General features: G+C 35.0%; 1 protein-coding gene across 1 annotated transcript; it reads right to left on the bottom strand.

The window, feature by feature from the left end:
- Positions 1–4,103: 4,103 nt before the first annotated feature.
- Positions 4,104–8,015, bottom strand: LOC149409710 (uncharacterized). Its single transcript, XM_089649481.1, has 2 exons — positions 7,467–8,015; positions 4,104–5,104 (listed from the first exon to the last, which is right to left on the bottom strand). The coding sequence occupies exons 1-2, from the start codon at positions 7,894–7,896 to the stop codon at positions 5,085–5,087; spliced, it is 450 nt and encodes a 149-aa protein (XP_089505607.1). The 5' UTR covers positions 7,897–8,015; the 3' UTR covers positions 4,104–5,084.
- Positions 8,016–20,310: the final 12,295 nt, after the last annotated feature.

Here is a 20,310-nt window from a genome sequence, read left to right as displayed (position 1 = left end):
TCCGATCTCTGGTAGCGCTGACTCGTCCCGGCTATTCTGTGGCGCATCAAAGCAGCGAACCCATGCACCCTTCCTTCGGTGAACATCTGTGAGGCGCTGCATCGCCAGGGGAGGCCAAATAGGGCTCTGTATGCGTGGTTGTACTGTACTCGGAGTGTATTCATGACGCCTTGTGTGTATGTCGTCCATAGTTCGCTAGTGTAGAAGCTCATACAAGAGTATTTCTCAAAATAAATGTACGTAACGAAAATGTAGTTACGAAATAGTGTTACGAAATAGTCATAAGACGTAACTAAATAGTAAACATAAGGCTTGTTTACACAATGGCAAATTTTATTTTACTTTTTTTATTATTTATTCAATTTAATTAGTTGTCGTCTTTTTTAAATGTAAGTAATTATCCTTTACTTTTTTATTTATTGTACATACTACAAACATACATAAACTCACGACCCAAATATTTGTATTTTGTTATACCAAAAGGGTTTAAAAAAAAACAAGGGAGTATAAATAAATGTTTTTTAATCAAATTATCAGCTCCCAAATTGAAGTACCTAACACAATATTCAACAAATCTTAAGAAATTAAAGAACAGGCACTGTTTAAACTATTAAAAATTTAATAACATACAATTATTTAGTTTTAATCACTATCCATTAGCGTTTTATAAATTTCTTCCTCATCTTTATAATAATTGAAATCTTTCCGAGACACATTTGGTCAGTTTTTCAGTCTTTGGTTTATCACTCCGCTTTGGCGCATGAATATAGTCATTTAGTGATAGAGATTTAGAGATAAGGCCCTTACAAACCACTTTCTTTTTTGTATGTATATTTTCCAGTTTTTCGTTTTTAAGATAGTCACTCCACATGGTTTATCTTTGATTTTGTTAAAATCTTCATTTTCACTATTCATATTTTCAATATCAGTGTTATTTTCTATGGCATCATTATTTCCTATTATAACATCTCCGATTTATTATATAATCCAGTTTCGATGGGAATAGCATCATTATTAGTCTTAGTTTGTTTATGCAATAATATTTTCAGAATATTCACTTGCCTTTTCATCCGATTACAGCACTGTCTTAAATTTTTATTTCGACTTTTTAATTGAGTATTTTCTTCAGTCAGCTTTTGTAGTCTTTCCTTTAGGATTTTTTTATTATTTTTTCTACGTTCAAATGTATTATTGTATTGTGTCGTAGGATTAGCCTTTTTCTTTCTTTCAGCTCTTTTATCATTGGCTTGTCTCCACTTTGCCCGTAGCTCTTCTTTTTCTTCTTCTGTAAGAATTTCTTTTTTTATTTTTGATATTTTCTATAACTTTTGTTAAATGCTTAATTCGGATTTCCTCATATTTATTTGTATTTTCCTTTTTCAGTCTTTCTCTGTAAGCGTTTTGCTTTTTGGCATTGGTTTTTGGGGGCATTCCTAAAAAAAAATTATGCTGTAGTTATGGTTTTATCAGAGTAAATAAAAATAAATTTATATTTAAATAAGCTTTTATAAAAAACTTAAGGCACTTATAAATATTGTATAAAGCGCCTGTAGAACGGATAGTGTGTATGAGTGCCTCAAGCTTATTTAAAATAAAACCAGTATTGGATGGCTCAGCTTGATCTTCAAGTACTTGTCATTATGTATAATGCCATATATAATCGCGATGATAAAACATACAAGTCCGACGACACCTGCTCTGCCATTGACCATCAGGAATTTCCAGCGCATCCTATGTATTACAACCTACCTACTTTCCAGCGCCATCAACAGATCTGCTCTATGGTATAATAAATTTTATTTTTTCCTATTATATCTAAATACATATGTATATTTGTGCATTGTGCATAATATATTACATTATTACTAAACTTACATAAGACTTTCATAAAAATGCTAGACACACTTACAATATACTTACTTTTCTTGATCACGTTGTAACTGTGTACACTCAGCTTTACATTGAACTTTTTCGTTACGTTACGAAATTCATAACAAACGTTACGAAATTGTAATAAGAATTTATGTTATAAAAAGTCAATGGTTTGATAAAATTTAAAAGTGTTAATATGTAAGCTTAGCAATGTTCGTACCGCACATGTTACAAAAAGATGAGTAGAAAAAGACTTACCGTTTTGTGAAAAAAGGCTAAAATATTTTCTGTTACGAAATAGTGGTCCCACTAAAGAAACACGTTATTACTGATTTTAACAATTAATGTTATGGCGGAGAAGTCAGACCAACAATTAATCAGAAAGAGGCTAGTGTTGCCCATGTTAAATTTTACAAATGGGTTAAAAAATTACGGTGGAAGTACTAATAAAACGTAACTAAAGAGTAGTTACTAAAAAGTAAATGGTGATGTCTCACTTTGTTTTTTGGGCATAAATTATTAATTTATTATGAAACCCCATAGAAAATTACCTTTTTACAGAAACTACATTTAATTAAGACCCTAAAACTTACAAAAAATCACATATTATAACGTTATTATCGCATTTTATGAAGTATAAACAAATGAGGTGGGTAGGGTGGCAATTTTATTTTGTATGGAAGGTAAAAATCGATATTTTTTTAAAAATTAAAATATTTGCGAATTAATACGATTGTAATGTTTATTTTTCGATATTTTAAAGCCTAATATTTATTCTACAAAATGGTGCATTTTTTTTTTGTATGATTAATTAAAAACATGTGAAATTTTTGAACTGTTTGTAGGCACACTTTATTTTTCCAAAATGTACACTTTTTTTGAGAAATACTCACAATATGTTTGGAAAAGTTGCTTCTTCACCGGAGGACTGCATTTGTTGAATCTCCTGGCAAGCATGTTAGCTCTCACACTCAGTACTCTTCTTTGACGTTCTATGTCTTTTTTATCATTTAGGTCATCGGTGATGACATGCCCCAAATATTTGATTTCGCTGCAAATTGTCAGGTTGGCCCCGCCGAGACGTATGGGTGGAATGACAGTGGGACCAGTATTTGCTTTAAATATCAGCAGGGATGACTTTTTAGCATTATACATCAGCCCATGACTATCAACGTAAGCTTCACATATTACCAGAAGTTTTCTCATCGCTCTTATCGATGGAGCTAGTATGACCATGTCGTCTGCATAGCTAATATTGTTCATACATACCCCGGCAATATGGCATCCGATTCTTGTCGTATTTAGTGTTTTACTAAGTTCATCCATATACACGTTGAAAAGTAATGGGGACATTGAGCCTCCTTGTCTAACGCCGCACTTTAATTTGGCTGCTTCTGATAGGCTTTCATTCCATCTGACAAAGTTTTCCTGTTGGTTGTACCATGTTCTCAATATATTAACAATTTGTGGTGGAACTTGTCGTTCGGTCAGTTTTTTCCACAACGCATTATGACAAACCCTGTCAAAGGCTTTGCTTAAGTCTAGGAAGCATGCGTACACCGTTGTTTTTCTGGCTTTATAGTATTCGATTGTTTGTTTCATGCTATATATGGCCGTATCAGTAGAGCATCCAGCTTTGAAGCCCATTTGAGAGTCCTCTGTATTGAGCTTGTCTTCCGTTAAATTTAAGATGACCTTTTCGAAGATTCTTGCAATTATTGTGGCAAGAGATATGGGTATATATAGTAAATGTTTACTTTTATTTACCCTTCATTATTATTTTATAACTAGCTGACATGTACCCGGCGTTCCTCGGGTTTATGAATGGTTTGAAGTAAAGTTTAGTAATGTAAAGATTGTGAATTCTAGCGTACTTGAAAACTTAATGCATTTTAAGGTGGAAATGATATTATTGTAAAGAAACGAAAAAGTTTACTTTGTAAAGTTTACTTTGTAAAGTTTTTGCTTTACCTTTATTCACTCCCACGTCGGTAAATTCATCAAAAATTCACTTAAATTTCAGAAAATTCATCGTACTTGTATAATTTGTAAAATATATTTGTTAAAAATTGGGGGTGATCCTTTTTGAATAAAAACTGGTTTTCTTAACACAACTTTACATTTATTTCAAACTATTGAAACAGGTATAATATTTATAAAGAACTGTGCGAATAACACTGCTACGATCGCTCTGACTTATGAGCTTGTTTATTATCGAGTTATTGTTGAGAAAGTAACCAAAAAACACATAATGCGAGCCTTTTTAAAGACTTCAAAAAACCACCACATGTAAATAAAACATTTGTCATCGTGATGTCTAGCAGTAAAAATGAAACCTGCTATACCGACCAAATTGACACTATTTTCTAAGCAAGGACTCACACCATTTTGGTTAAACGTAGTAACTTCAAATTTCTAGACTACAGATGTCGGTAGCCTGCAAAATTGAACATATTGCCAGGGGGCGGGATTCAAAAATTGCACTAAATTTTTGAATGATAATCTATTTAAAAATAAACTATAAACCAAACAGAATAAACTAAAAATTCTTAATCTAAATATACCACAAAAATACTAACAAAATAATTCAAAATAGCAGAAATTAACAAAATAAAACCCCCTTTTTTTATGCCCTGCTGGTAAACTTATAAATTTAACCGTATAAATGCTGTTGAATTACTCTATTAATAAACTAAAGATAACTAGAAAATTATTAATCCTATTAAATAACCAAAAAAAATTCAAAAATGACTAAATTACACACGTCTGCATACTAATTTTTACATATTTAAATAGTTCAATAACACAAATAATATAGTTCACACTGAACACAACACAATTATTGTTCCTTTTTTTTTTTTCTTTCTTCTCAGGTCTTCTGCTTGATCCATCCAAGGTGGAGTCGAGAAGATAAGCATCATAGTGTAATGTACATAATCAATCCTTGGTAAGGTCCGGGACGTCAATTACAGGTTTAGTGTCTGAATCCAGGGGCATCAGACATATCTTTGTGATGGGCCTCACAAAGACTCCTTGAGGTGTTTTTAGGGTAACAACTCGTACTACTCCATCCGCTCCAGGGTGTGTATGCAGAATTCGGGCCATTTTCCATAAAGGTGGAGGTAAATGATCTTCCTTTAAAATCACCAGATCGTCTTTTTGCAGTGCCCGTTGAGTGCTGGTCTGCCATTTAGTTCTCTTTTGTAGTTCCATCAGGTAATCTTGCTTCCATCTAGACCAAAAAGATTGAATTAGCGAACTGATCCTCTGATATTGAGTTAGTCTGTTGTCCGGTATCGCCCGGACGTCTCTCTCAGGAATGATACAGGATTCAGTGCCTATAAGGAAATGGTTTGGGGTAAGAGGTTGGTAATCATGGATGTCGTCGGATAAGGAAGTTAATGGACGGGAGTTCAAACAGGCCTCAATCTGACAAATTAAGGTATATAAGAGTTCAAATGTTAATGAAGAATTGTTAGTGATTCTATATAAATGGAATTTTGCTGATTTTACTGCTGCTTCCCACAAACCTCCCTGATTAGGGGCTCGAGGGGTTATGAACTTCCACTCAATACCTCTGTTCACTAAATAATTTTGAATATTGTCGTTGTTTTCCCTCAAGCTGGTGTACAGCTCTTTGAGCCTGCTGCTAGCTCCTTTAAAAATACTAGCATTGTCGGAAAAGATCTTTTCAGGTTGTCCCCTACGGGATATAAACCTTTTTAAACTGTTCAAAAAAGCATTGCTAGATAAATCCGAAACTAATTCCAAGTGAACAGCCTTGGTTGAGAAGCAAATAAAGATACATAAATACGATTTTGCGAGGGAAGCCTTCCTCAGCGTCCCACTTTTAATCAGAATTGGTCCGGCGTAATCTATTCCGGTGATAGCGAAAGGACGACTCGGCGTAATTCTTTCGGGTGGCAAATTTCCCATGATTTGATGACCGGTTCGGGGACGGCATCTAAAACATACAACACATTTATGTAATATCTTTTTAATAGTGTTTTTACCAAAGATGGGCCAAAATTTTAATCGTATTTCAGCTAACAAAGCTTGAGGTCCTGCGTGTAGGTTTACATAATGGTAGTGACGTATTATCAATTCAGTTAGCTTATGTTTAGCCGGCAAGATAATTGGGTGTTTTTGTTGGTAAGATAAATGTGTAGCCAAATTCAACCTACCGCCTACATATATTAGACCATCATGTAAGAAGGGATTAAGAGATTTTAAATTACTTTTCTTGTTGACGATGCCATGGTTTTTTAATTCTTTCAATTCCTTTTGAAAGGCGTGTATTTGAGCTGATCTCAATAGACATTTCAAGCCTGATTCCAATTCAGCCACACTTAAATTGTCTGAAATTTTACCCTTAACACTTCTGCAGTTATTGACAAATCGCAATACATACGCAGTAACTCTTTTCAATTTAATAAATGATGAGAATTTTTCAAATATCTCCCATTCTTGAATATCTGTGGATAATAGAATATTTTTGCCTTTGAGTTCCGGAGGGTTTGAACACGAAATATTTGATATAGGCCAAGCGTTGACTCCCTCGGTCAACCAACTTGGTCCATTCCACCATATTGCAGAATTTATCAATTTATCTGTAGTGGTTCCTCTTGAAAGTATATCTGCTGCATTGTCGGCTGATGATACATGTCTCCATAGATCTGGATCACTAAGTTCTTGTATTTCAGCTACTCGGTTTGCAACGAAAGTAGCCCATCTCGTAGGTTGACCTTTCAGCCAGCACAACGTTATCATGGAGTCACACCAATAATGTGTGTCGATCTCCACTATATTTAACGCTTGTTTTACGTTTTTAATTAATTTAGCCAGTAGCACAGCACTACAAAGCTCCAACTTGGGCAGGGAAATACACTTCAATGGCGCCACTCTTGATTTGGACGTTATTAAATGTGAATGCCGCTTACCGACATGGTCCACTGACACCATGTAAACGCAGGCTCCGTAAGCTTTCTCAGATGAGTCGCAAAAACCGTGTAGTTGTAGATATGTAGATTGCCTGCAAATAATTTTTCTTGGTATTTTCAACACATTTAGTTGAATTAATTCTTGAAGGTAGGACCTCCAGGGTGCTAATATTTCATTAGGCAATGGATCATCCCACGTTGCTTTAGACTGCCATAACTTCTGCATTATCAATTTGGCTACAACTATAATCGGTCCTAGAAGACCTAATGGATCGAAGGTTGATGCGATGCAAGATAATATCTGTCTTTTACTCTCGGTTCGACTCGATGGTTTCATTATTACATAAGAAAAATAATCAGATTCATTATTCCATATTAATCCTAATATTTTCTCAGTCTTTGGATTGTCAGTAATAATTTTTTCAGAATTGCCTGATTCGGCAATCTTAGCTTGGCCCGACTCGGCTGACAACTCCAAGACATTGGACCTCCATTTCCTCAAGGTCATCCCTGCAGACAAAAAGATGTTGATTAATTGCTCTTTTAACTCTCTACAGGATTCCATGTCATCTCCTCCGGTTAACAAGTCATCCATATAGAAGTCATTTTCTATGACCTGACTAGCTCTAGGAAAATTTATATTGTTATCCATACCAATTTGCCGTAGACTTCTAGTGGCTAAGAAAGAGGAAGGCCCCAGACCATATGTGACTGTCTTCAGACGGTAATGCTTGAGCACCTCCTGCGGCGACTCGCGCCACACTATCTTCTGCAGGTCACGGTCCGCTTCACACACGTTAATCTGGCGGTACATCTTCTCGATGTCAGCCGTCAGTACTACTTGATGTTTCCTGAAATGCAGTAGTTGGGTGTATAAGTCCTTTTGTATAACAGGTCCTGTCATCAAGGCGTCATTGAGAGAAATTCCATTTGAAGTTTTGGCGGAGCCGTCAAAAACGACCCTCACTTTAGTAGTAGTGCTTGATTCTTTTATTACAGCGTGATGAGGTAAAAAATAGGATTCACGATCCCCCTTTGACTGGTCACACACCTCCATATGACCTAATTCCTCATATTCACGCATGAATTGTATATATTGTGTCTTCAATTCGGGATTTGACACAAATTTTCTTTCTAAATTTTTAAATCTTTTTTCAGCAGTGAGCAATGAACTTCCCAGCTGATCAATGCATGCTCGACGCGGTAAACTTACTACCTATCTACCGTCGTCTTGTCTAGTATGAGTACTAGCAAAACTGGCTTCACAAGCCTTTTCTTCATGATTTAGAATCTTAGTGGGATTAATCTCCTCCAATTTCCAAAATTTTTCTATTTGATGACTTATTTTATTTATAGATAAATTACAACAATCTGATACATGCTTTGGGTACATGTGGATTGGTCCTGATATGATCCATCCCAGTTGCGTACGTTGAAGTGTTGGTCCCGATTCGAGTTTCAATCTATCGTTGGTTAGGATTTCCCAAAAGCTCTCCGCGCCCAACAGGATGTCGATGGGTGCAGCTATATTGAAGTTCGGGTCAGCTAGCTCCAATCCTCGTGGTAACTTGAAGTCTTTTTTCGCCATTGTCACTTGTGGTAAATTTGTTGTAATCTCCTGTAAAATCAGACATGATATTTCACTTTTATAATCAGTATGAAGCGAATTCATCTCCACTGAAATTCTCTTTTTTATGTGAGTGATGTTATTATGGATCCCAGAAACGGGTTTGTTTATCAATTCACATGGTAAATTTAATTTATTAGCAAATTCTGCTCTCATAAAATTTGACTGGGCCCCTGAATCAATCAGAATGCGGGCTTTAAAAATTTTATTGTTACTACCCACAACTCCTATGTTGGCAGTTGACAATAATATTATTTTTTCTGCTTTATCCGATGCAGAAAAATTCGATACTGAAACCTCGTTATCAGCATCCATATTGGAGGCCTCCCGCAGAGGTACCTCATTGTGTAGCAAGGTGTTGTGATTATCTTTGCCACAACGCCTGCAAGAAAAGGTTGCCTTGCAACTCTGTGCCTGGTGACCCACCTTTAAACATTTAAAACAAGCTTGGATTGATTTCGTAGCATCAATCCTCTCATGTAATTTTAATTTTAGAAATTTTTTACAATAATAAATATGGTGACCTTTCTCGTTACAATAAATGCAGTTGTTAGCCTTTACTGCTAAAAATACTGATGAATCTTTTTTGCAATTATTGTTGCCTATTTGTGTTTTATGTAAGCTAGAAAATTTTTTCTCAGAAGCGTTCATCAGTTCCAATACTTGGGCTCTAGCAGATAAACATTTTAAGAATTCCTTTAACGTCGGTAATTCGTCTTGTAATATATATTGTTCCCAATTTTTTCGGGTAGCTGCGTCTAATTTATTTGATATTATATAAATAACCAATGGATCCCATTGATCTACCTTGACCCCGATATTTTGTAATGCCTTTAAACTAACGTTTGTTTCATCAATTAGATACCTCAATGCTACAGGCTCTTCTTGTTTCATGTCTTTTAATGAAAATAGAGCTTGGATGTGTTTATGAACGGTAGTTCTTAAATTTGCATAACGTTCATTTAATAATTCCCAAGCGGAAATGTAATTTAATTCAGAAATTTCTAGATTAGCAATTATCTTTAATGCGTTTCCCTTTAAAGTTGATTGCAAATAAAATAATTTTTGTACGTTGCTTAAATTTCTATTGTTATTGACTAAAGTCTTGAATGTTTCGACGAAATTAACCCAATTTTTCTGATCGCCATGAAATTCCCGTAATTGGAGGTTGGGTAGTTTAATTTCCACCTTACTTTGATCGACGGATTCGATCGCACCTTTGGCCGTTGCCAAAACTGAGAAATATTGGTTTTCGAAAGCTTCTCGTTGACTATAATTTTCAATTTCGTCTGAATCCGGTAACATTTCAATTTTCTGTTGAACTGCTTCGAATTCATCTAACAATGATTTCACCCGCTCATATCTTAATTTAATTTCATTTACCGACAATGCATTTAAGGAATCCGCGAATCGGGTTAGTTTTCCTTTGATTACGCCGCGTTTGTTTATTAATGACTTCATATTTTCCATTTTTAATTATATTTTGTTAATATCGGTTGACAATTATTTTATTTTAGCAAACACCCGTTTGAAAGAATACCACGACAATCTTGACAATACTATTTGAGAACACTATTCAATAATATTATATTCTTATTTTCAAGTGGGTAGTGATTTTATTTATAATATTGACTCTATTTAAGATTAATCTCGTTTAAATTACATGAGACCTGAATAAACATAAAATGGATGATAGGAAGGAAAGCACTGAATACTTATCTCAGATTTGCGATGTGGTCCACTTTCCTTAATGATTTCCAGTTTCAATCAATTTTGTATCCTTTTGGCTGCTGGTTCTTTGTTTTTTTTTTATACAATCTCCTGATCGTAATCCGGTTGAAGGATCAAATGTTAAAAATTGGGGGTGATCCTTTTTGAATAAAAACTGGTTTTCTTAACACAACTTTACATTTATTTCAAACTATTGAAACAGGTATAATATTTATAAAGAACTGTGCGAATAACACTGCTACGATCGCTCTGACTTATGAGCTTGTTTATTATCGAGTTATTGTTGAGAAAGTAACCAAAAAACACATAATGCGAGCCTTTTTAAAGACTTCAAAAAACCACCACATGTAAATAAAACATTTGTCATCGTGATGTCTAGCAGTAAAAATGAAACCTGCTATACCGACCAAATTGACACTATTTTCTAAGCAAGGACTCACACCATTTTGGTTAAACGTAGTAACTTCAAATTTCTAGACTACAGATGTCGGTAGCCTGCAAAATTGAACAATATTTTTTTAATAAATAAAATAATGTAAATCCTCGCACCCCGCCCACAAACGCGCAACGTGTACCGCCGCACCGCCTCAGCCGTAAGCGGCTTACGGCGGGCGGCAGTGGGTGGCTGAGGAGTCGAGGCGCGCCTGCGCAAGAAACTCTGCTGAATAAATGTACGATATTTTAATATGTACGGTAAGGTTCTACCGGAACGTTCCGTGTTGATACTGACTGCTATGTTGTATTTTGTAGGGGAACGTACATACCGAGTATATATTTATATAGATACTGTACTGGGTGGTTAGAAAATAATTTTAAAACTATTGTAAGATATGTTAAGATATTCTCAACTTACAATATTAATAAATATTTGCTAATTTATTAAGAATCTCTTTCCATTGTCTTTTAATCCGGTTAAAAAGGGGACTGCGGACCCTTAACGAAAGAATTCATAGGTTTCATGTTAAACTTTTAATGAAAAATTAATGTGTTATATCGCAATTTCGGAACACGTGTACATAAAAATCATCATTTTTTTGCATTTCGTCATTATATATTGTCAAGGCATGGTGCAGGTGCATGAATACGTGTTTAACTTGTAGTTTAACTGCACTCGGTACCTACAACATTTGAATAGTATGTAGGCACACCAAGCGCAGTTGTTTTCTGTCGTGTTTTAAAAAAAAAATTAACTCCACACAGGAGGGCCCGAGTACAATAATTTCCCTCAGAGCCTACGTTATATTTGGGTATGCTGTGGGGAAGGTCTTTTTGAGGAGAGGAAGGAGTGAATATGAGACCCGTGTTGTAGGAAGGAGGAAACACCAAGGCATGCAAATTATTCCACAGCCGAGTCAATCTAATTTGAAAAAGGTCAACTGTATACAGATGTTGAAATGCTGTGACTATGCACCGGTACCGAAGGGATCGATGACGCTGGTTCCTCGGGGCATCTTCCATTAAAATACCTGTAAAACTGACAGCATTCCCACCCGTCTTCTCAAGATTGTAATCCGTTTGTTAAAATAGCGAATCTATAAACTGACCGCCCGTTTCTGCACAGTCAAGGATTTTGGGGCTCCAGAACAGAGGTGGCTGCCAAATTAAACAGTGGGGATCCTTGCGATTTGTACAGGGTCAGCAGTAGTGTCTGCAGGGTCTCCAGTCAGAATAGCTTTCATATTTTACAGTGTATTTATTTGGAAGAAACAAACGCTTACATCATCATCCAAATTGATATAAATTTGAGGTTAAATGCGGATAACCCAAAAAAATTTCTTTTAAGAAAGTTGGTTACAGATGAGTTTTATTATGTCTTGAAACTAATAAGTAGGTAAAGGAGAAAGGAAGAGGAATATAGGATAAGGAAAGGGATGCTCCCGATACATAATGTTATTGCTCACTGTTCAATTTAAAAATCTTTCTGTACGTACCCTCTTGCTAATAAACAAGTTTTAAAATTTACACAACTTATAAACCACCATTTACCATAAATTATTGGTTGTATATCGGATGTGTAAACTTTAAAACACGTTTATTATTAATGCCTATAATGTGTAGTTAATTCAGAATAGAAACATTGCTTGAAAAGTGAATAGTTTTCCACCTTCCTATTGGGAACATATGGGACTGTTGTGCGGAATTCACATTATAAATGAAACAACTTGGACATCTCCCCTAAACACTTTGTACACCGAGAAAAATGATCCTGTTAAACAAAGTGATAGCATGCCAATTTCCTGATAAAGTCATTCAGAATATATCTAGAACTCGTGTTCTTTTCCTAATAAATATCATGACGGAATGCGATAATATAGGTATATCAGTATCAATATCAATATTTGAATGAACACGTGTTCTGCCATCCTCATAAAACATTCGATTTTGTTGGGAACTCAATTGTCAATTCTTTTGTTAAAGGCCTGCATTCCAGTTTTTAACAGGAAAACGATTAATTTGACCAGATTTTTAATAAAAAACATTATGTTAGCTGCCAGTTTGTTAACGTTAAATATTTAAATTTTTCTCTCTACCATAACTGGGTAAACCTTGTTTATGGTATGTTGAAATATTTAACCAGCAGAGAATTGAGCCCGCAAAACTTGAGTGCGAACCCAATTCCTTGGACCACTCAACCACCAACATGATTACGCAAAATATTAGTTTTTAACAAAATAACATGAAATTTTTTTGACAACCCTGTATGTACCTACGTTTGTACATACAGGGTTGTCAAATATATGCTCATACGTATTCTATGTACGGTGTGCGAGTTTTCCGTTTTCGTCGTGACGATGTTTAAAGAAAGTGGATAGTTTTCGTCGAGAAAATTAATGATGAAACGTTAAAAAAAATAGTATTTAGATATGAAAATATACATGTTTATTTGTGCACCTTTTTTCTATAAGTAACCGTCACAATATTTACCGCAGAGGTAGGCAGAGAGGATGAAATGTCAATCAAGTCGATCTTGGCACACACTCCTTGCCTCATTCACATTCATACATCGTCTCATACATAACCTTCTGTTATTCTGGCTCTTGAAATGGCCCGTTTCAAGTATTTAGTACACTTGATCGTGCCACGTCTTCCTCAGGCGTTCCCGACATCTTATATCATTCACATTCGTGTCATATACATTCCTTTCTTCGTTCATTCGCTCTATACATGCCGAAAAGCTTACATCAGTCTTGCATTCTTTGCGAATTCACACATTTACCACGCATACGCCTCAAGGATATCATTTCTACAGCATTCAGTCTACTTTTATCCTGCCTCCGCCAGTTCCACGCATAACTGACATACATCAGGGTAGGTACCAGCACTCAATTGTGGACTGCAAACTGTCCTTCTTTGGACAATTGATTGATCATTTTTTTAAATATGACTACTATATGCGGTCAGAAATAATTGATTATGTAAAGGTAAAATCGTTGTAAATTTACTTTCACACCTTCCTCTTCCAATCTCCTTCCCCTCCCCATAATCTTCAGCCTCACAACATACCCAAACAATTGGGGATGCAATAGTCTCACTGGCAACAGATTGTAATAATAATATACAAACAATGATATTTATAATAACACACAATACACTTAAATCACCTAATAGCTGTGGTCAATATCTTTATTTGTTTACACTGGGTTCTAGAGATGTTCTCACTTTGCTTAATATACAAATAGGTAACTCAGTTAATATACAAATAGGTATACAAAAACCCACAGACTCTCTCGCTACAGCAGCTGGTCCTGTTTCAGTCCAGAGTCTCCATCTTCTATTTTCGTAGAACGTCACATCGGTGCTGCCAAGTTCTGGTATCTACGTGAGGATATGGTGTCAGCGCTTTATTAGCAGCAAACACATACCTGGACGGATGAAGAACCTCGTGCTGGCACTGTTGGTGGACGCTGTGGACTTTCTCGCTGCAGAAGCTGGTCCAGTTTCTTCACCATCTAGGATTCTTGCTGCAGAGTCTCTATCTTCTATCTTCGTGTCACCTGTTCATGTTCTTCATTTTACTTAACCTAACTTCACTTTATTTTTGTAATATTTATATGTTTTGTAAAGCGCCCCTGAGGTGATATCTCACAAAAGCGGCGCTATACAAATTGTCCAGTAAATTAATAATAATTAATTAGTCAAACGACACATAATATCTAAATGAAAATACAAAATTGTATAAAAACTCACTCAAACAACAGTTAAGACACAAAGAGAGACGAGAAATACAGGGTTTTCCAATAAGAGGTGTTATTTTGAATAGCCCGCTATTTCGGTAGATGTTACTTTTGAAGCTGTCATTTTTTCACATTTGACAAGTGGAAACTACGCCATTAATAAAAATGGAATGATACACGCTTCGACAACGCATTGAAATTATCAAAATTCACTTGAGTGAATCAAATGCAAATCATCTTGAGTGATGAGGCCCATTTCCACCTCGGTGGCTTCGTCAACAAGCAAAATTGTCGCATCTGGGGCTCGGAAAACCCAAGAGTTATTGTTGAAAAACCTCTCTATCCTCAACGTGTGACTGTTTGGTGCGATTTATGGTCCAGCGGAGGCATTGGACCTTATTTTTCGAAAATGAGGCTGGAGCAACAGTTACGGTGAATGGATTGCGCTATCGAGAGATGATTAATGATTTTTATGGCCGGAATTGGATGGTATTGATCTGGACAACGTTTAATTACAACAAAACAGCGCTACATGCCACACAAACAACGAAACCATTGATCTTTTACGATTGAATATCAAAATAACATCTCTTATTGGAAAACCCTGTACAAGAGAGACACAAGTCATACGTAATATAATTAGCTCAACAATTGTTACATATTGTTGACTAATAGCAGAACATGTTTTTCTGAATCCGTATAAATCATCAACGAAAATGTCCACTTCAGCACACTCTATTTTACTATATAGTCGACACATTTGGGACACAGGACTAAAATAGGCGATATAATTATTATTTTCAAAGAAATCTATTTAAATTTCGATATTGTTTTCTTGAATTAAGGCGATGCACTACGTTATGTATTATTTTAAATTGAGCCGCTATCAATAATAACCCTTACGTAGATGGCGATAAGGTTTAAATTCCTGCTTAACACCATCCGCCTGTTTTGATTTATGCAAGAAAAAAACATGGCCAAAAAGTGTCTTTTTTTTATTTTGTGGATGTTCAGGCATAAATTTTTATTTTTTTTTCGAACAAAATTTTACAGCATTGACATTTTTGGTAATAACCTAAAGAAATATCGATATGAAGTAATGCGTACGATCGATTATTAATATGAGAGTATGGAATGTATCGGGAGCATCTCCTATCCTCTTCCTATTTTCCTCTTCCTCTCCCCTTCCTTTAACACCAAATTAATTTTAAGATACTAAAACTTCATTTCTAATGCACTTTAACATAAGAAACTTCTGTGGCTTGACTTCAGTTAACTTGTATATTTATATCTATCATTGTATATTATATAAAAAAGCTGTTTGTTTCTTACAAAATAAATACATTTTTATCTGCACAGACAGACCGATCAATACGCGTGGCGAGTACATCTTGTTATTATTGAAATAAAAACTTTATTATCAATGTCATTATTCTGTCTGGAGACTAGGAGTGGAAAGTAAGACGTCAGTAATAGTATTGTGACATAAATCAAACATCCTTTTAGGGTTTTTGTATGGTGTAATGCATAAATAGAGATATTTTCTATACCACGTCCCCCTCGAACTCCTAATAGATGCGGTATCATGTTTCACAGCCGATGGCTATTAACAATTCAATATGTGCGGAGTTTCGTTTAGCGGGCCTTGTTATTAGATATTGCGCCGTCTACCGCCGGTGGAAGCGATGTATTCCCGCGGGTCGAAGGCTTTCGCGGTCTTGGAGGGTGGAAAAGTGGGGGAGGGGGCGATAGACACTCGATTTGTCGTGAAACTAATAGATTATTAAATATGTATAACTTTTTATGCGGGTAGGTACTGCATAATAGTCCCAACCGCTCCCAAAAGTTTGGAGTGAGTCTGACTATGGCATTCCCAATTGAGGTATGTTGTTAGGCTGAAGGTTGTGAAGACGGTGGGACACCTAATACGGCTAAAGGCATTTCAAGCAAAGTTTCAATTCTGTACGTGTGAATGGTTTAAGAAGTCGGGGACGTCCGAGGAAGGCATGGCACGATCAAGTGAATCAGATACTTGAGCCGGTCATGTCAAGAGCCATATAATAATGGAAGACTATGTATGAGACGATGTATGAATGTGATTGAGGCAAGAAGTGTTTACCAAGACCGAGTTGTTTGGCGGTTCGTCCTCTCTGCCTACCCCTGCGGAGAAATTGCGTGATGGTTAGTTATTCTGTTAATTTTCAATTCTGAATGGGGGTCTTTCACTATAGCCTATAGCTATATTAAAAACATTTGCCACGCAGGAATGAGCCGAAAATATACTGTATATTATTTTGAATGAATGAATTGTGAAATAACACAAATTAATCAAATAAAATTTACTTGCGCACGCCCGGACTTGAACCCGCGACCTGCGGTTTCGTAGACAAGAATCGTAGCCATTTAACCATGTTGGCTGTCACTAAATTTTTGTTTTATTTTTATATTTATCTCTTCTTAAAACACTTACCATGCTACCTCTTCAATTTCTTTTTATAATGCAGGTTGTCCGGGGATTAAGTTCATAAACTTTCGAGGTGATTCTACATGATAGTACTAGTAAGAAATATAAATTACTTTTTTAGAAATTTCAACATTTTATGGTAGTTTTCAGGTACAAAAGTTGAATTGTTCGTACAAAGAAAATAATATTATTCTATGGAAAAATATTTTTGAACGGGAAAACAATGGAATTTGTAATAAATTTATTTGAATTTTTTACATCTAGCGTCGTGTGGAATCATCTATCTCTCTCAAGTATCAAAGATAATTGATACCAAATAATTTTAAAAAATGTTTATGAAACGTTGGCATTATTTCAATTTAATACCCATTGATACAGCGAATCCCACGAATCCCACTTCTACGAATCCCGCATCCCGGGATCCCGAATCCCGCAACTCCTAATCCCGCAACTCCGAATCCCGCACCACCGAATGTCGCACATCTAATTATATCCCGGGTCCCGTATCCCGCCTTCCCGAATCCCGCAAATTTAATTACATCCCGCAATCCCGCGGGATTTGCAAAACCTGGAAACTTCTATGAGGATTTTTTTAAAGCAAAGATTTGTTGGACTTAATGTAGATATTTATAGATTTGATTTGGGTGGGAGGTTGTTTTTAACTTTATGGCTAAAAATTCAGTGCTTCCTTGTTCAAAGTGTATACACAATTTACACTTATTTTTTATTACTATATATTAGGAATATTTCTCCGTTACTTTGCTTGAATGATTATGTGAGGTTTTTGTTTGCCTTTTTGTTTATTTTGAGATGATATTTAGATCTGGGATCCATACTGCAGTTCCATTTTGCAAATGATTTTATAACTATATAGTGGAATTTTTGTTGATCAGTTATCTTTAGCAACATGAAATTCTAAAGTTATTTTAGGTTGTCTATTTGCTGACGTTTTATGTTTTTTTTTTTTTATTTTTTTTTTTTTTTTATTTTTTTTTATTTATTCTTTAATATATTTGTTAAACAATGGTATAGTATATTGTCCTCAACGCTAGGAGTTCACCTGTGTTGTGGAGGACTTTTTCAATTGTAAAGTTATATAATTCTAAAATAATACAGTGGAGTTGGTTACACAGAGAAACATTAAAAATTAAAATATAAAATCGATTTTTCCATAGTTATGACAGTAGTTTTTCCATAGTTATTCCAAAAAAGTGAAATATAAAAAATTAAATATTAACAGGATTGTAGCCAGTTCCATATGTGTTTTTTGTATTCTGTAAGATTAGATGTTTTATATTGTGTTGGAAGTGAATTGAATAGTTTTATAGCCTGGAATCTGTAGTGTTTTTGTCCAAAGGATGTGTTGGTTTTTGGTATTAGTAGTTGGTGTGCATGTCTTGTTCTGGTATTGCGAGAAGTTTGTGAAGTTTTAAATGTGTTTAGGTTCTTGTAAAGGAAAGTAAGTATTTGTTTTGAATATAGTTTTTGAATCTTCAACACTGGGAATTGTTTAAATATGGTTGAAGTGGGTGTTAGTATTGGTACTTTAAGTATTACTTTTATTAAGGTTTTCTGAGCTTTATATAGTGTGTTAATGTATTTTTTACTGGCATAGCCCCAGGCAATAATGCCGTTTACGTGAAGTGTTTGTCTTTTTGTATTATTTATTTATATCAACGGTATAAAAATACCTAACTGTGTCATTTGATCATAAAATGACGACAGAAAGTATGAAATTAATACTAGAAGCAGATACAAGTACATACAAAATATTATCAACAAGTATGAGTAGACTTACGTAATAGTAATGATTTAGAAGATATGATAGTATAGTCTTTTTGTACCTAGCTTCTGTGCAGTTAAACAGATCCGCTACAGCTGCGTACCTATTATCAACTTCATGTAATCTAGGTACAAGCGAGTGTTTGAAATACTCAGTCTTGGAATTGTGCAAATTAAACAGGGTTTTAAACCGAGTAGCTCTTATGGGTACATGAAATTCAATGAGATTAATTAAATCAAGGCTGTCTACACTACCATTTACAATTTTGAACATCATTATTTTAAATGAATAACCAACATATTTTTGGCAAAGGTATTTTGTTCTTAGTACTCTAAAATTTGGAAGCGAAAATACAAAATCTAGTAGTGCTGTTAGTAGTTTAAAAAACAGTTACACAGTGAAAATATATTATCAATTGAGCAACCTGTATTAAATGAAAAACACACTTTGTAATGCACCACTTTTTTATTGAATTAATAACTTACAGCCAACCAGTTAATATAAAAGCCCTGATGAAGTTTGAGTTAACTGAAACCTTGTTGTTTGTCATTTATTAATTTAATAAGAAGGTGGTGTATTACAAAGTGTGTTTTTATCATTTAATATATAATGTCACACCAATCTTTATTTCAAAACATAAGCTATGGATCATCATATTTGCAATACATTTCGATCATAACACCCATTCATCCGACTAACTAACTCTTATCACCTATCTCTAATCTCCCTTCATACACTTCTCACATTCCTCAGCTATATTTTGACATAAGGTCGAAGTATTACCGCTTATAATTAAATGAACGAATGAAAGAAATATGAACAAGAAATGAAACTTTATGCAGTTTTTGTGACTGATTTCGGTTTGGACCATGATTCTTATCACGATTCGAACTGATTTCGGTTTGGACCATGATTCGTATCACGATTCGAACTGATTTCGCTTTGAACCATGATTCTTATCACGATTCAAAAATTTCAGCCCATTTGATACCATAGAGCAGTGCTCCGCAACCGGTGTGCCGTGGCACACTGGTGTGCCGTGAGCCGGACACAGGTGTGCCGTGGTCAAATTCAATGTATTTGACATTTTACAATATTTCATTATGTATTTAATACACAATGAAAAAATATTTTTCATAATATTGTCTATTTTTCATTGTCTGCAAATACTGTTAAAAGACGTATTCACAATATATTAGAAACACTAATAAGAAAACTGTTATTGGCTGAAAAATTTGCGCTTCAGATCAACGAAACAACCGATATAAAAAATAAAGCATAGTTGATAGCTTTTGTACTTTTCGTTGACGAGGACTTTATTAAAGAACATTATTTATTTTGTAAGGAGGTTCTAGAGTGAACTACCGATGAAGAATTTTTTCAAGTAACCGATGATTTCTTCAAAATATACAATATTAAATGGAGCAATTGCATTGCTGTTTGCACGGATGGTACTGCGGCAATGACGGGTAGTAAAAAGGGTTTTGTCTCTTGTGTAAAATAAAAAATCCAACGTTACAATTTACACACTGCTGCATACATCGAGAAGCATCGATGGTCAAAAATTTACCGGAGGAACTTTTGAACACGATTAATGAAAACATAATTAAATCAAGAGCCTTAAACTCGCGAATCTTTGGAATACTCTGTCCAGAAATGGGAGCCGAATATGAATCCTTATTGTTTTATAGTGAAATTCGTTGGCTCTTCTGAGGCAA

This window comes from Hesperophylax consimilis, chromosome 30, assembly GCF_061612785.1.
Source record: "Hesperophylax consimilis isolate HC1 chromosome 30, BYU_Hcon_1.0, whole genome shotgun sequence".
In the NCBI taxonomy this organism is placed as follows: domain Eukaryota; kingdom Metazoa; phylum Arthropoda; class Insecta; order Trichoptera; family Limnephilidae; genus Hesperophylax; species Hesperophylax consimilis.
This window is presented reverse-complemented; position numbering and strand designations above follow the sequence as displayed.

Bases quoted from the DNA above. Each gene is read 5' to 3' on its own strand.
- LOC149409710 (XM_089649481.1), bottom strand. From the start codon at position 7,896: ATGCGTGAATATGAGGAATTAGGTCATATGGAGGTGTGTGACCAGTCA. The intron at 5,105-7,466 runs GTATGGATAACA...TTTTTGGTCTAG, and splicing joins TAGAAGTCTACGGCAAATTG to ATGGAAGCAAGATTACCTGA.